At 58.7% G+C, this 16,686-nt stretch overlaps 2 protein-coding genes and 1 pseudogene across 26 annotated transcripts in view; all 3 read left to right on the top strand.

Moving 5' to 3' along the window:
- The window catches only part of SNCG (synuclein gamma), a 389,209-nt gene extending 383,854 nt beyond the window's left edge, over positions 1-5,355 (top strand). For 21 of the 25 annotated variants that reach the window (XM_050803891.1, XM_050803907.1, XM_050803898.1 and 18 more), the window contains exons 2-6: positions 685-915; positions 1,744-1,785; positions 2,106-2,233; positions 4,711-4,782; positions 5,065-5,355. In XM_050803891.1, coding sequence (XP_050659848.1) covers positions 795-915; positions 1,744-1,785; positions 2,106-2,233; positions 4,711-4,782; positions 5,065-5,085 — 384 coding nt within the window. In that variant the 5' untranslated portion in view covers positions 685-794 and the 3' untranslated portion in view covers positions 5,086-5,355. Of the gene's footprint in view, positions 1-156; positions 163-207; positions 232-312; positions 337-443; positions 577-684; positions 916-1,743; positions 1,786-2,105; positions 2,234-4,710; positions 4,783-5,064 lie in introns of those variants that run through there. The other 4 variants (XM_050803902.1, XM_050803908.1, XM_050803889.1 and 1 more) reach the window with 4 other exon arrangements.
- Positions 5,356-10,556: 5,201 nt separating this feature from the next.
- ADIRF (adipogenesis regulatory factor) lies at positions 10,557-12,793 on the top strand. Its single transcript, XM_050803923.1, has 3 exons — positions 10,557-10,680; positions 12,296-12,358; positions 12,573-12,793. The coding sequence occupies exons 1-3, from the start codon at positions 10,620-10,622 to the stop codon at positions 12,677-12,679; spliced, it is 231 nt and encodes a 76-aa protein (XP_050659880.1). The 5' UTR covers positions 10,557-10,619; the 3' UTR covers positions 12,680-12,793.
- A 590-nt stretch (positions 12,794-13,383) lies between these two features.
- LOC126962626 (ribosome biogenesis protein BMS1 homolog) overlaps positions 13,384-16,686 on the top strand; it is a 30,533-nt pseudogene continuing 27,230 nt past the window's right edge.

Raw genomic sequence — 16,686 nt, 5'->3', positions numbered from 1 at the left:
ACAGGAAGTGGTCAGGTCCATCTCGGGGGACCTGCTGCCCAGCCACACTGCTGGCCGGGAAATGGGGGGCACTTCATGCCTCCTCAGCACCTTCAGCTCAGAGAAGGGAAGGGACTATTCTGGGGTCACACAGCATGCAGCCAGAGGCCAGGACATGGGGAAGTCCTTCATTTCCCCACCCCCACCCACCTCAGATCCTCCAACCAGGGTCTAGCGGCATCCAGGATGCTGGTGGGTAGCTGCACAGCCCAGGCTGCGGGAGGTTGGCCACTCTCACCTGACAGGCCTATGTGGAGCCCTGACCCCTAACTGGGATGCTGGGGGACATTGACCAAGGCGCCTCCCCTCTCTGTGCCTGTCTGTCCAGTTGTAGCCTAGACACAGCGCCCCCGGGGCCAAGAGCACCCAGCTAGAGCTGCCCCCATGGGTGGGCAGGGCAGCAAATGAATGAGGGACAGGGATGGGTTGGGAGGTGGCCAGCCCCCTCCAGCCCCTGGAGGGCACGGGGCAGGAGAGCTGGGCTGAGCCAGCAGGAGCCCAGGGAGCCCGGTCTCTGCCTTCCTATCCTGGAGGAAGGTGAGGCCGAGCCTCCTTCCCTCCCTCCTTCCCTCCCTGCCCCCACTGCACGCGGGGCTGGCTGGGCTCCAGCTGGCCTCCGCATCAATATTTCATCGGCGTCAATAGGAGGCAGCGGGGACAGCCGCTGCGGCAGCACTCGAGCCAGCTCCAGCCCGCAGCTCGCAGGGAGATCCAGCTCCGTCCTGCCCGCAGCAGCCCAACCCTGCACACCCACCATGGATGTCTTCAAGAAGGGCTTCTCCATCGCCAAGGAGGGCGTGGTGGGTGCGGTGGAGAAGACCAAGCAGGGGGTGACGGAAGCAGCTGAGAAGACCAAGGAGGGGGTCATGTATGTGGGTAAGTGGGGCATGGCAGGGTGGGACAGTGTAGTGGCCAGAGGATGAGGTGCCCAGTTACCTTCGCCAGACCTTACTCCCCAGCCCCAGGGAGGCATTTTGGGAGGGGGTGAGGCCCTGGCTATTAAGGTGGGGTCTCCAGACCCTGGAGCACCCACGATGCCCTTTGCACACCTATGTGTGTTTGTCTCTGGCCTTCTCGGGGCCTCTGGGTGTCAGAGACCGCAGACAGGGCTGGCTACCTGTCTGTGCATGCACAAAGACATGCCCATGCACACCAGCCTCCCCTGAGCCTGGAGCCCCTGAAGCTATGAGCAGCCTGTGCTCAGGTGGCCCCCACCCTCTCCACACGGGAGCGGCTGCAGCCAGGCCACGGATCCCCACCCTCCCCAGAGAGAAGGGGTGGGCTGGGGGATGAGACCTAGGCTCAGTGTTCCCTCCCCCGCATCCTCTCCTGGCGCTCTCCGGAGGAGGAAGGGGAGGTCAAACCAATGACTCAGCTCCGGCCCGTCCTGTTGCTGCTTCTGAGGCCCGGCCACACCCAGGCAGGGGCTGGACCCTGGGTCTAGTCAGTGTCCCTACCTCAGGCTTGCTCTCTCTTGTCCCCCACCTTCTGTCCTGTCCCCTTGCCATCCATCCACTTCTTCCAGACACAGCAGGAAGAGGCCCTCTGAAGGGGCCACCAGCCCACAGACACCATCCTCACTCCCGCCCCACCCCGGCCCCCACCGCCCACCCTGCAGCTTGTCCAGCTGTTCTGTTGTGTTTGTCCTGACCGCCCACAACACCTGGAGTGGGGTCTGGGCTGACGGCTCCATTTCCTCCCCAGGAACCAAGACCAAGGAGAATGTTGTACACAGCGTGACCTCAGGTGAGGAGCCTCAGGGCCAGGGGACACGTGGGGGCTGGGACCCCTTGGGCTCCTGCATCCTAGTGCTTAGGCTCAAACCTAGAGTCCTGCCTTACCCCCAGCTGGGGTCCCAAGCCCTGCAGACCCTTGCAGATCATGAGGCTAAACTAGGGTGGGTGTCTCCTTACCCCCACCAGCATCAGAGGTGCCCTGGAGTCTGAGGGAGCAGGAGAGGGTCCCAGCAGAGCCAGGGCTCTGAGCTCCTAGTAAGGGGCTGCGAGCCTGACTCTAGCAGGCCTGCCTGGGGGCTGGGGCGGAGGCCAGTCAGTGTCCTCCCACAGTGGCCGAGAAGACCAAGGAGCAGGCCAACGCCGTGAGCGAGGCTGTGGTGAGCAGCGTCAACACTGTGGCCGCCAAGACCGTGGAGGAGGCGGAGAACATCGCGGTCACCTCCGGGGTGGTGCGCAAGGTGAGCCCCAACCCTCAGACCCTCTCAGTCCTCTCCTGGGCCCAGAGAGGCTGCTGGGTAGAGGCGGCATCACTCCACTCCACACCCCAGGAAACATGACGGGGGGCTGGGGCTGGCTTTAGTTTCAGTACCGAGCACGGTGGGGTCCGTGCTTGCTGTTCGACCTGCATTCGGGTCTGGAATCCCCACAACCACCCCATCGAGGAGACTTGGGGGCCCATCTCATAGACAAGGAAAGTGAGGCTCAGAACCACTCTTTCTGGACGGCTGTCAGCATTTAGGAGACACCACATTTTATAAGTGAAAACAGGGTCCCACATGGTAACAGACAGCCTCCCGGGCAGTGGTCACCAGGCCGGGGGCTGGGTCACACTCGCCCCGCCCCTAGGGCCCAGCCTCCCTCTCTGCGCTGGGCGGGGCAGCTGCCTCCTGCTGGGAGCCTCAGGGAAGCAGCGTCCCCTGGTGGTGGGAAAGCAGTGCTGGTTCTGACCCTACCCTGTGCAGCTGCCTTTGTGTATGTGTGTGTGCACGAGTGCTGAGTGAGCATGTGGGTGCATTTGTGTGCGAATGTGTGGGTGTACATGTGTGTGAATGTACACATGTGTGTGCGGCCCAATAGCAGACAGCACAGGAGCAGTGGGGCGCTCCCCAGGGATGGGTGTCTGCTGGGTGAGTTGTCCCAGCACCTGAGACACAGCAAGCTCTGCTTTATGCATTGTACGCTTATTAGTTCATTTAATAGACACAAAATCCCATGAGACGGTGTGGAAACTAAGGCCCAGAGAGATTAATGTGCCCAAGGTCCCATGGCTACTTCATGTGAGCTTGGAATTCCCCTGAGCAGCCTGTACTCTGAGAGACCCTGTGGCAGTGCAGGTGCTGGCCTGGGCTAGGATTCCAGCCTGGGGGTGGGGTGGGGGAGCAGTGTCCAGCTCTCCTACCTGCTGCAGACCTCCTAGGTGGCGGAGTCTGAGGCTCCCAGCACGGAGAACCCCTGCGTTGGGAGTGGGTGGGTGGAAGGGTGGGGGCTGCCCTACTCCTCTTGGCTTTGGGGCAATGCCCAGGTGTCTGCTTCCAGGGCCAGCACAGGGTCTCCATGTCCTTGGAGCTGGCAGCTGCTCCCTCTCCTAGTTTCCCTTCCTCGTTGTATGACCTCGAGAAGTGAAGGAAGCTCTTTGGGCCTCCGTGTCCTCATCTGCAAGATGGAGGTGAGAGTGTCAGTCTCCCTGGGGATGTGATGAGGCAGGGAGTGTGATGAGGCAGGGCCATGACCTCCATGAAGTGATTCTCCTGGTCTATGTGAGCACCCAGCAGAGGAAGGTGACCATCATCATCATCATCATCATGTGTCCTGGGCAGAATACATAGAGCCCCAGGAGGCCCCTCCCTCCTCACCCCCAGCAAAAGAGACGCTGGGGCGAGGGTGCCCGGGCGTTCCTAGTGAATCCTGGAGCAGGGCTAGTGAGCCCTTGGAGCCACCTCAAGGGAGACTCATTTCCTGGTGACACCCAAAAACCAATCACGACTCATCTCCCAGTGAACTGTGAAAGGCCTCAGCAGGGACTATCTAGCCGCTCATGCCCTTGGCCTCATGATCAGCCTTAGGGTGGCAGGACTCAGCAGGTGGCCACCTGCCCTGCCCCTGGAGAGCCTGGCCGACTCCAGCCAGCACAGCACTGCTCTTTTATGCCCCACTCCGTCAAGGGGCAGGATGGCCCTGGGGCAACACAGAGGTGACAGGATACCCCCCACCAGAGGCAGGTGCTGAGGCCAGAGTGAGGCCAATCACCAGTGTGGTCCTACATACCCAGCTGTCATGATCTCTCACACAAGTGTCTGGCTGGCATAGAGTGCAGGAGATAGAAGAAGATGGAAAGTGGGAGAGGAGTGTGTAACCTCTGCTGGCCCTGACCAGCCTGAGCCCAGAGCCTGTCCAGGAGGCAAGGAGAAGGACTCATGCTCCTGGCGACTGAAGTGGACCTGGAGCAAGCCTGATCTGATGCCAACACACCCCACCACTTTTGAGCTCCAAGGCCCTGAGCTGCATGCCAAGCCTGCCTGGCCTCAGAGTCCCTATGTGAACCCCAATCGGCCTTCCTTGTAGGGCTACTGAGGGTGGGGTCAGACCTGGGGCTTCAGGGGCCTCTGCCTACTCTCACCCCCACTCCACCCCACCCCACCCAGGTTCCTCATCAATGAAGCCCAGCTAGGGGCTTCCCAGAGACTGGGGACCAGCTTGAGGGGTGAAGCTGGGCTCCAGGGTACTTGGTGCCCCGGAAGGCCTCGGCATCATCAGACAGAGCCCCAGATATTGTTTGAACTGCACACCCCCAACACCTCCAGCCCCTCCAAGTACAATAAGGCCATGAGGGGCCTCTGCTCCTCCTTGAGGCCGGGGTAGACAAGGCCCTGGTTGCAGGGCAGCTAGGGGTGTCTGCATTCTCTGCATGGTCTCATGCCCCATTTTGTCCCCACAGGAGGACTTGAAGCCATCTGCCCCCCAACAGGAGGGTGAGGCAGCCAAAGAGAAAGAGGAAGTGGCAGAGGAGGTAGGAGCTGGGCTTCTGGGGTGTACCATGGGGGGGGTTCCTGGGTAGAGACCCCATCCCCCACAGACTCACTGCTTCCCTCCTGGGCTCCCAGGGCCCACCAGACCTTCCGCAGCCCCCACAGGGATTGTGGGCAGGGCTAACCCTGAACCTGAGTGGGAGGTCCCCCCACGGATGACCCCTCAGGCATGAGGCACAGGGGACAACCTTTCCCAGCCGACTCAGGGTGGCCCATTAGGGCTGGGGCCCGGAGCTGGGTGTGCAGGTCATTCTCTCTCCCAGGCCCAGAGTGGGGGAGACTAGAGGGCTACAGGCCAGCGCGGACACCCTGAGGAATGCTCCTCTGCCTTGGACACCATCCCTTCCTAGCACAAGGAGTGCCCGCCTTGAGTGACCTGCGGCTGCCCATGCTCCTGCCCTCGTCCCTGGCCACCCTTGGCCTGTCCACCTGTGCTGCTGCACCGACCTCACTGCCCTCCCTCGGCCCCGCCCGCCCTCTGGTCCTTCTGACCCCACATATGCTGCTGTGAGTTTTTTTTTTAATGATTCCAAATAAAACTTGAGCCCACTCCTGCCATGCTTCCTCCGGGTGCTGTGTAGCTTGAGGAAGGGTCCCCAGGTCCGCCCAGGAACAGGAGCGGGTTCAGCCTGTTGATAGGACCAAGTATCCTACAGGGACACACACACGGCATTCATGGGACCTGTGAGAGCAGGCGCTGCCTTCAGCAACACCCCCAACCCACCCATTGCCTTTAACATGGAGAAGGCAGCACTGCCTTCGGCTCCCCAAGACATTCGACAGGACTCACAATCCCATCCACAGGACAGCTTAGCTCAGCCTCAGGGTAGCCCCCGCCTGCCTGCTCTGCATCCCTGAGGAACCCACTATCAGCAGGAGGCGAAGACAGGCTCCTGGGCCTTCCCTCCATGTGCGGCCTGGGCTCCAGGGTCGCATGAGGAACAGGGCCACCTAACATCCTCCCTGGGGCAGACGATAACTTTCAAAGATGGAGAAGTCTAAACCCAGTGAGGATCCCAGGAGAGACAGGAGGTGACCCTGTGGCGCCTCCCACCTGGCCCCACCCAGTCCCATGCTCCCCACTGGACCTGGAGCTGGGTACCCCTTGCACCCCTGCTACACCCAGAAGCCTGCCACGTGCCACTAAAAACACAACAGCGGAGATGCACGAGGCTGCACCTTGAAAGAAAAGTGGTGAAAAGCAACAGCTGCTGAGTTCCTCGCAGGCGTTGCCTGGGCACTGTTGTGAGCACTTCACCTTATTTAATCCTCAGAACAAACCTCTCAGGTTGGAGCTGTAGATCCAGGTTTTGCTGAGAAGCACAGGACCGGGCAGAAGCCCAGGTGGCTCCCCAGCCCTGCTATGGCTGCATGGGCCCCAAGGTGCTTACGGTGGATTCCCCCAATCCAAGGTTTCAAAACAACTAGGGCCTGCTGGCCAGTGGCCTACACGAAGGGCTGTTTGCCCAGCCCACTCTAAGCAAGCCCTTCATATAAGCCACTGGCCAGCAGGCCCTGCATTGTTTTGAAAACTTGCATGCCGGGCAGGCTTGTTCAGACCAGAGTTCCCTCGACATCCCGCCTTCCCCTTTGATACTCAGATGCATTTCATCTGAGTTTGGGCTCAGAGCATTTCAGTGGCTTGCCCCAGGCCTTCAGGCCTGGGTGTTGGGGCGAGAGCTTGAGTCTGTCCACATGTGACTTCAGACACTGCCCTGTCCACACCACCTCCCCATCCAGCCTCTGCAGTGGATTCAAGGGCAGCCCAGGAGGCTGGGAGCCCAGTCAGACCCAGCTGAGCCAGGCTCTATCTACTGTCTGGCCATGGGCATCCACTGAGGAGGCAGAATGGAGCAGGGGGCTGCTGGTCTCCACACCCCCAAACCCTGCCACGGGCAGGCATGAAGGGTCTGGAAGCAGCTCAGGGCAGTCAGGGCTGTTCCTGCTCCCCAGTCCAGACATGTGCACATAAGCAGGCATGTATGAACCCCAGGAGGAGGCCACCTGGGGCCTGGGTGTGCCCGAGAGTCCTCTGGGCTGTGAAGAAAGCAAGGAGAAGCAAGGCTGGTCAGCTGATAGGGGTGAGGGAGAGGGCACCTATGCCAGGCTCCCAGCGACAGCCTTCCCCAGGCTCCAGCGCCCTCTGCCTCTGCTGGAGGAGCCCAGAGGGGTCCCTGCTGCCCCTACCACAGCACCCCCACGACCCCCTCTCACATACACTCAGGGCTTGTTCCTGGGCTCAAATGACCAACATCACCAGGAAGCCCCTTCCCAGCCATGGGCACTGGCAGTGCTCTTTGCCTTTGAACCCTCATGTGCTCTGCACCCTGTGAGGCTGCTTTTGACCTCCCTGCGGTAGCACAGTCAACTCCCCTTATCCACTAGGATACACCCAAGATGTTTCCAGCTGCCTGCAACCCCAGATAGTACCAAGGTAGCCTACATATAATGTGTCTTCCTACACATACACATGTGCTTCGCTATGATGAAGTTTATACATTAGGCACAGTAAGAGACTAACAATAACCGATAAGAAAATGGAACAATTATAACAATATACTGTAATAAAAGTTATTTAAAACATGAATTGTTTATTTCTAGAATTTTCTTTTTCTTTCTTTTTTTTTTTGAGACGGAGTCTCACTCTGTCATCCAGGCTGGAATAGTGGCGTGATCTCTGCTCACTGCAACCTCCGCCTCCCGGGTTCAAGTGATTCTCCTGCCTCAGCCTCCCAAGTAGCTGGGACTACAGGTGTGCACCACCACACCCGGCTAATTTTGGTATTTTTAGTAGACAGGGTTTCACCATGTTGGCTAGGCTGGTCTCAAACTCCTGACCTCAAGCTATCCATCCGCCTCAGTTTCCCAAAGTGCTGGGATTACAGGCGTGAGCCATCACGACCAGCTATTTCTGGAATTTTCCATTTGACATTTTGGACCTTACCAATTGCGATGCAGGGGCCAAGGGAAAACTTTCCCTTTACCCTCTGAAGGGTCACTGAAAAGTCAGCTCATAAAAGCAGATTAGAAATGGAATACACATTCACTAGCATGCATGGGGGAAATCAGAGTGACTGCCCCACCCCGAAATGGGGTACAGATGCAATGGGGAAGTGCGGGTGATTTCAGGGGGCCAGTAAATGATTTTCAGGGGAATTCAGTGGGTTTGAAGAACACACGGTGGCCTGGAACAAAGTCTGTTGGGCTCACACAGCAGACAACGGTTTGCAAAACCTGTCCAGGTGTGTGAGCAGGCTTCAGTCTTTCTCCCTGTGACATGAGTTCAGTCAGAGAAAACTCTGGGAAGGGACCAGGGGTCATCGTTTTCTTCTTTGGTGGGTCCAGACTTTAGGCAGATGAGGGACTTCACGGAACAACTTCACCGTATGATTTGGAAGAGACAAAGGGTTGAGGGGCCTGGGGGAGCCTGGTCGGAGAGACCTTAAGGCTTCTTCAGTTCAGAATGTCACAGCACTATATATTGGGGTATGGGTTTCTGAGCCCCAACAATGGGTAACTGAAACTGCAGAAAGTGAAATCACAAATTAGCTGGGCATGGTGGTGCACACCTATAATCCCAGCTACTCAGGAGGCTGAGGCAGAACCGCTTGAACTTGGAAGGCAGAGGTTGCAGTGAGTCGAGATCCTGCCATTGCACTCCAGCCTGGGCGACAAGAGCAAAACTCTGTCTCCAAAAAGAAAAAACGGAAAAAAAAAAAAATGACACCACAGCAAATGGGGGTGGGGGGGGCAATGGTAATTTGGTAATGTGCTTCCTCCTTCTGCCTGCCCTTGTCTGAGAAGCCCCGGTGCCCTGGACCCTCTTACAAAGTCCGCTGCTGCCGAGTGCTGGGCACCCTTCAGCCCATTTAATCTTCACAAACACACTTTGGGGAGATGCTGTGATGTAATGGGGACGCTGAGGCTCAGAGAGGTGAGGGGCTTGCTCTAAGAGTATATGAACCCAGGAGGTTTGACTGCAGTGCCTGCCACTAAGGCCACACGGAGCTATCACTACCATCATCTGCTGGGGACTGGCTGTCTCTCCCCACAGAGGCTGCTCCCTTCCTGTCCAGCTCACAGCTCATTGCCCATGGGACCCAGAACCCAGTGGCACCAGCAGCCTGTGATAAACTGGAGTGCTCAAAGGCGTGCCTGGCTATTGGACACTACTGGTGGGATTCAGGAGGGCTGGCAGGGCTGCGGCTGGCCAGGCAGGGCAGGGCTGAGCTGGGCTCCCCAGAGTGCCCCAGGCATCGATCTGGCCACTCCCAGGGCAAGGCCAGGCTCTGGTCCAGGAGGGGCGGGGGCTGGGAGGACTCTTGTTGCCACTTTGTTTTGCCTGAGACCCGCTCCCTCCCCTTTCCTCCACCTAATCTCATGGCTTGCCTCTTCCCTTTGCCCAGGATTGACTTTATCTCCATTAATCCATACCCAGCGTGTGTGTGTGTGTGTGTGTGTGTGTGTGTGTGTACAGGTGCACATCCAGACACCTCCCTCTAGGGGCTGACCCTGCACCACTAGAAGCAGGGTATGTGCCAGCAGACCGGGCCTGGGTGGCAGGGGCTTTCCAGCACTCCAGAATAGGGGAGACGCCACCAGAGGTGCAAGAAACAGCCCCAGACAGGAAGCGTTAGAGAGACCCAGAGAGGCAGGGTGGGTGAGCACTGGTCTCCAGGTCCTGAAGACCGACTCTGGAATGGGAGTACACCCAGCTTGGTGGGGCCTGACCTGCGCCCCCTTGTATGCCAGGGGAATGTATCTCACAGGCTATTTTGCTGCCCCCAGGGATGACCTTCTCCACTCTGGCCCAGATCCCTAAGTCCCCTCCTAACAGTCACAAGTTGTACCCTAGAGCCTTGCCTGCCCCATCTCAGGAAAGGTGACCTGAAAGGCCCAAGCTTATTCCTGCCCTCCCTGAGCCATGCTTTCTGCCCAGCTTCCTCAGGCTTCAGTGACTGATGGCAGTCTCCTTGCCTGGGCTGCACAGGCACACTGCCCTCTCCCCCTTGGGGTTGCATGGTCTGCAGGTGCACACTCCTATGTCTCGCCCTCTCAGGGGAAGGATTTACCAGGCCCTCTCCGTCTGCATCCACTGGATTTCAGTGGCTACAGGCAGAGAGCCAGTCAGCAGTGCCCCTGCAGGTGTTTGGGGCTGGGGGCTCTGACGTTGCCAGAGCCCTAGGGTTGACAGGCACCTAGGCAGATTCGAGGATCCAAGTCCCTGCCACGTGAGTTTGGGTGAGGCTGACCTCGCTGCCTCAGTTTCCTCCTATACACTGATGCTATTAATAAAAATACCCATTTCAGGAGGTGGTTGTAAAGATTATACAAGAGACTGCAGAGTGTTAGGCAGCGCCTGGCACAAGACAAATGCTCAGTAAAAGACCGCTGCTGTCATTAATGTCAACACCAGCCCTGAGCTCCTGCCCTGGAGCTGACCCAGTGCTCATGCCCAAGATAAGAAAGGGAGGGCTGGGGCTGATGAGCTGGGAGGAGCTGTGCGCCCTTCTCCTGCCCCCAGCTCCTCTCTGGACCCCTGTCCTAACCCCTCTTCGGTCCCTGGTTCCCTCTGCCCCTTTCCCACGGCGGCCCGTCTTAGGTCAGGATGTGCTCCCTGGCCTGCGGACTCTGGAGCAGGGCCCGGCCACTCCCCGGAGCCTGTATGACGGGAACCGCCCCGCGTCCTCTCCCCTACGCGGGGCAGGCCGGCCCTGGGGCGCCTTAAAAACCGGAGCTGGCACTTGGCAGCGCCACTCTGGGCTGGATCCAACGTCGCTCCGGCTGCTCTTGACGACTCCACAGATTCCCCGAAGCTATGGCCAGCAAGGGCTTGCAGGACCTGAAGCAACAGGTGGAGGGGACCGCCCAGGAAGCCGGTGAGTACAGCGCGCGACCTAGGGCCCAGGCAGGGGCAGCTGCGTGGACGCGCAGGCAGAAGCGGCGGGTCTGCGCGGTCGGCAAGTTCGCTGACCGGCAGCTTGGCTCGGAAGGCTCGGTCCTCCACTGAGACGCAGGGGCGGGCAGGACGCCCACCCCGGTCCGCGGAGAGATGGTGCCCGGAGGGAGGCAGCGGAACAGAGGCTCCAGAGGAGCCGGAGCCGCGCTGCGGGCACTGCGGGAGCCCCTCAGAGGAGGACATGCCGGCGCTGGGCGGCCCCACCCAGGCCTCAGGCAAGGGTGAAGGTCCAGGTCCAGGTCCAGGACCAGGACCAGGGGCGGCCCGCCATCACCTCCACCCGCGCCCGCCACCAGAGGCTGCCCCAGACCCCAAAGGGCTTTGTTTCCATCCCATCCCCAACCCCGAAAAGTAATCGTCGCCTTACCTTTAAGTCCCCATCTGGCAAAGAAGGTCCTTAGTTCCTCCACCTCCAGCTCTCTCCTCCTTATTCTGGAGGTGACCCAGCTGCGGTGGGGGCATGGGAGATGTGAGGAGACCACTGCCTCACTGGGTGGGCTCTCCCTGTACCTAGCCCAGCCTTCCTCAGGACTACAGTTCCTTATCAGTCCTGCTCATATCTCAGTCAGGAGACAATATCCAAACCAACCCCTTCCTTCACCAGTGCCCCAGGGGAGGCCCACAGTTCTTCCCTTGAGACTAAAATGCTACCAAAGAAGCCTCCGTGTCAGCTTCTTTCCTTCTGGGCTTCACTTTTCCATTTGAGAGCTGGGTGCAAAGGATGGGCTGCTTTCTGATGGGTTAAATCGAGAGGAGGTTCCCAGGGGCCTCTCAGCACACTTGCCTCACTAACCCTCTCCGAAGGATGGGGTCTGGATAAGGCAGGCCCTTTCCTGTTCAGCAGCAGGGACGACTTACCGCTCTGCAGGCCGGAGCCACCTGTCAGCCCACCGGGGGCTGGTGACTCCATTCCTGGCAGGCGGAAATGTGGTCCAGAGGAGGTGGCCCGCCTTGGAAGTTTTGCCTCCTTCCTGCGCTTGTCTCCTAATGCCTTGAGCTGCCTGTCCACAGAGGCACTGGCTTTGCTTGTGTGCCGTCCGGGGCAGGCCAAAGGAGGGAGGAGGCAGTGAGAACCTGGCAAAAGTCCAAGCCCCAGGGCCAAGTGCATGAAAGGTGGGAATTCAGGCATCTGGGCCAGGCTTCTAGCCGAGAAGCTGTAAAAGGGGGCAGGGGTCTTCTGGGCTATGCCCAGCATTAGCCAACAGTCCAGATGCTAGCTGCAGCCTGGCCCTGCCCTGCCTTCCTTCCTCTGTCCAACATTTTCTCAGCAGCCCTGGAGATGGAAAGGGAAGCTCCTCCCCCACAGAGGAGGAGCTCAGAGTTAGAAATCAACAAAAACATCCCAGAGGCATGGAAAGGGATCCTGCCCCTCGGGCTGGGCGGCCCTGGGCCAGGGACTTCATCTCCATGGCATCCATCCCTTGGACCTGTACCACCGAATATTCTGGAGAACACATAAGGGGCATGGCAATGGTGGGGTACCTGTGGTCAGTGGTGCCTCAACAGGGGCTAAAAGCCACATCTCTCTGTTCCAGTGTCAGCGGCCGGAGCAGCAGCTCAGCAAGTGGTGGATCAGGCCACAGAGGCGGGGCAGAAAGGTCTGGTGGGGCTGGAGGGAGGCGGGCAACCCCAGCACACCTCCCACTGCCCCGCCCCACCCCGGCCCGGGGCCCAGGCACATCCTCTCCTATGCAGAGCCCTCTGTGCACAATGCCCCAAGCAGGTCCCTTGGGAGACCCAGGCCAGGCTAAACCTACGTGCACTGGTTCCCGGGGCCCTGCCTGACCTGCCCTCTCTCCTGCCCTTCCCCAGCCATGGACCAGCTGGCCAAGACCACCCAGGAAACCATCGACAAGACTGCTAGCCAGGCCTCTGACACCTTCTCTGGGATCGGGAAAAAATTCGGCCTCCTGAAATAACAGCAGGGAGACTTGGGTGACCCCCCTCCAGGCGCCATCCAGCAGAGCCTGGCCCAGACCTCCGGGCATCCGCCACCTCCTCGGTCTGCCCCCTCATTAAAATTCACGTTCCCATCCTGTGTTCACTTCATGACTCCTCGCAAGCTGGGCCCAGTCCTCCCATCCCAAGAGCAGAGCCACCATAGCTGAAGTCTTAGCTTCCCAAATTCGGAAATCCAAGCCAACTGTCTCAGGAATGTTTTCCATCCCGCCACTCGCCTCCCGACGCTCCCCGACCAGAGGCTCAGCCCCCATCTCTGTTACTGCCCCTCCCCCGCCCGACTCTGGAGCCAGCCCCCGCCCCTTATTCCCTGCCCCAGGATCCCGGCCCTTCCTGGGAGCCGGACTGGACTCGGTCCTCAGATCCTCGGAAGGCTCAGCTCTGGGCGGGGCAAGGAGCCCTGCAAGGGCGGGGGCCTCGGGAACTTCTCTCTGCCAACTGGGACTAGGGGCTGGGAACAGGGGAGACGACCCAGGGCCACGGCCCCTCGGGACTTCAGGCGGCCGGAGGTCGTGGGGGCGAAGCCGAGTCGGGAGCCGGGCTTCCGGCCCTCGCTACCCCGTCTGGGCCCGCGGGTTGCCGCGAGCCCGTCCCACCCAGCGGTGAGTCATGGGGCAGGGCACGCGGGACGCTTTGTTGAGTGGGGCGCTGCCGCCCAGCGGGGTCCCGCCCTGACACTCCCCGGGGAGGGGCTTCGGGGCACGGGGCCGTGCACGTGAGAACGAAGCACGGGGGGGGGGCCGTGCACGTGCGCTCCTGCGCCAGCGTGCTGGAGACCCCCCTCCCTTCCACACCGCTTCCCTTCGGTACAAACTGGTAACCTCCGGCCCTGAACGGTTTTGTTGGGCGGGTCCCGGATGGACTGGGGTTCCCAACATCCCCCGGCACTTCACGCGCGCGGCCCCGGTACGGAGTATGCCCTGCCGGTAGGTGACTCAACGTGGCACTGGTTGAGCGCCGGATGAGGCCCGGCCCTGGGGTGGGGCGCAGGCTGCTGCGGCCCCTTCCTTCCAAAGCCCGTTACGCCCCAGCGGTCCCCTAGCGGTTCTTGTCCACCCGCTCCACGTCCTTACCCTGGCACTACCTCCACCCGCAATCGCCTCCTCTCCGGACTGCGCGCCCGTGGGCTTTGCGTTTCAGTTCAAAGGTACCGACTAGGCGGTGCTTTCCAGTTCTGGGGAGATTCAGCCAGCGGACTCAAGGCGCGCTCCCTGCCTTCTCTGGCCTCCCAGCAGGGGACGATGTCCCCAGTCTGGCTGCCAGCCCAGGTGCTGCAGTGCAGGTCTGCGTAGGAGATCGTTCCCTTCTCCAGTCTGAGATCTTCGGCGCGGAGCACGGGTCTCTCACCCTCACCCCAGGGCTGCCACAGTTCCACGACCGGTTACTTGTTGCTGACTGTCCCCAAAAGGTTTCTTTGTAAAACGTGGGAAAGTCCTTGAAGAGACACCTGGAGCAGTGTCGGGGTCGCTTCCAGGAGCCCCCGCCTCCAGGAGCAGGTCCCAGGGCCTGGAGAGCGCGCCTCGAGGCCACTCCAGGAGGCTGGTGGGGCTGGACTGGCAGAGCCCGGCATCCTTCTGGTGTGCATCATTCCCATGTGACGCAGGGATGAATCCCAAGGGACTTTTCACCTATTCTCCTTGTGAGTGAGCCTCTTAAGCTGACCCAGGTGCGACCAAGGAGAGAGGTGAGGCCTGAGGCCAGAGTTCTTCTAGAAAAGACTTTCCTTGCTTTGAAGGCAGGGCATGGTGGCTCAGCCTGTAATCCCAGCACTTTGGGAGGCCGAGATGGGAGAATGGCTTGAGCCCGGGAGGTCGAGGGCGGCTGCACTCAGTCTGGGCAACAGAATGAGACACTGTCTCAGGAAAACAAACACACACACACACACACACACACACACACACACACACACACACACGCCGCCCTTCGTCTTCCACTGGACATCTTGTGGCAGGAAAGGATCCCTAGAACCAGCTACTTGCAACCGCAGGAGGAACAAGCCCGAGGAAAAGCCCACCTGCTGATTAGGGCAGAGCCTCCCAGACCTCCAGCCTGTTCCCACAACACCCTCTCCCTGTCCACCTCAGCCACCTTGACCTTCCCATCATGCTTCTGCTGCCTCAGTATCTTCACACCTGCTGCGTTTTCTGCCTGGCATACTCTCCATAAATCACCCTTGCCTATTGCTCTTCCAAACGTCAGGTCTCAGTGGCCTTGGGTGTGCGCTTACGCGCACACACACACGATGCATCAGGTCCCTAGTGACACATTCTCATACCCCCTGTACCTCCTTTTTACAGTCACAGTGAATTAATCCGTTGCCTTCATGTGTGCTTCTCCATGGTGGTGGTTCATGGGGCTATAACCAGTCCTTTCTCCTTTTTAGTGTATGCCCAGTGCCTTCCGCGGTGCTCAGGCAGCACTGGCTAAATGAATGCATGGAGGACCATCCTTTTGTTCTCCTGCTGGATGACAGTGACTTCTCATTTTCAGGTTCACCATGGAGCCATTTCTGCAATGCAGCCCCTTCCACATTGCCCCAGCCCCATGGAGCTGGCACTCCCGTGGCACTGTGCAATTGCCTGTTCCTGTGTGCCTCTGCTCCCCCAACACTAGGAGCCCTGGAGGGCAGGGCCAGGTGGGACTTGCTTTTGGACCATGTCTGGGACACGGAGGGTACACAGCCAGTGTCTCTGTAATAGGTCCTTTGCCTGATTGCAGGGCAAGTCCATACACCCAAAACACCGGTTTGCAGCAGAAGAAAGAGGTTTAATTGCAGGGCTACCAGACAAGATGGGAGAAAACCTCAAATCTCTCTCCGAGAAGTTTGGGGCTAGGTTTCGTAAGAGTTTTCGAACAAGCCAAAATGTGGAGATTTTTGATAGGTTCAAGAGTGCAGAGTGAAGTCATGGGGCTCGGGAGATGAAAAAACCGTGTTCTCATGATGATTAAGTTCTTCTGGGCTGTTCGAACTGGTTGGGGTCACTTGTTTCACTGGAATTTGGAATCTGAAAAACATTTTAGGTTGGGTGCGGTGGCTCCCTCCTGTAGTCCCAGTACTTTGAAGGCCAAGGTGGGTGGATCATCTGATGTTAGGAGTTTGAGACCAGCCTGGCCACATAGTGAAACCGTGTCTCTACTAAAAATACAAAAATTAGCTGGGTGTGGTGGTGTGCGCCTGTAATCCCAGCTACTCGGGAGGCTGAGGCAGGAGAATCGCTTGAACCTGGGAGGTGGAGGTTGCAGTGAGCCGAGATCGTGCCGCTGCACTCTCTAGCCTGGGTGACAGAGTGAGACTGTCTTGGGAAAAAAAAAAAAAAACTGAAAAAACAAACAAAAAAAATGTTTTAAGCAATTCCTAAACGAAAGCATATGATTCTAACATCAGAAAGCCGAACTGTAGGAACAGTGGGGATGCAGATGGTCAGTATCCAGTGCCATGGGAAGTTCCATAGAAGGAATTTAGTCAAAGCACAGCCTCATTAATGCTTAATTATAGCTGCTAATGCTTAATTATCACTATATTTCTGTGTAGAATGCTTGTTAACCCTGTGAGGACAGCTTCACCAGAGAAACCCTTGGGAGCTTATACTGCCCAGGCTTGTCTCTACCAGGTTCATGGAGCAAGTGCAGCCCAGACTGGCTGAGGAGGAAGGACTGTGGCTACACTACACTTATTGGGTGTCAGTCAACTCTCCGGAGATCAGTTCTTCCATTAGCAGTGCCACAAATAATTCCTAATTCTCCAAATTCCAGTTCCCCATCTAGCCCAACACACAGTCACTAATATTACATTGTGGTTCCACTTACAAATAACTGCATTTTCGGGTGGAGGTGTTCCCTTAAACCATTCTTTCTGGACGGTGTTCCTTCTTCCCTCCTCTTCTTCATCCCCATTTTCAGTCCGTAGGACGAGCTTCTTTGTATTTAATCTCCCAAACATCTACCCCTGGAGTTCTCAGCTTTGACC

Source organism: Macaca thibetana, chromosome 9 (genome assembly GCF_024542745.1).
Source record: "Macaca thibetana thibetana isolate TM-01 chromosome 9, ASM2454274v1, whole genome shotgun sequence".
Lineage (NCBI taxonomy): Eukaryota > Metazoa > Chordata > Mammalia > Primates > Cercopithecidae > Macaca > Macaca thibetana.
Note: the sequence above shows the minus strand (reverse complement) of the source record. Positions and strands in the feature narration are given on the sequence as shown.

Coding starts and splice junctions, on each gene's coding strand:
- ADIRF (XM_050803923.1), top strand. CDS start 10,620: ATGGCCAGCAAGGGCTTGCAGGACCTGAAGCAACAGGTGGAGGGGACC. Junction 10,681..12,295: donor GGGGACCGCCCAGGAAGCCG/GTGAGTACAGCG, acceptor TCTCTGTTCCAG/TGTCAGCGGCCGGAGCAGCA. Junction 12,359..12,572: donor CACAGAGGCGGGGCAGAAAG/GTCTGGTGGGGC, acceptor GCCCTTCCCCAG/CCATGGACCAGCTGGCCAAG.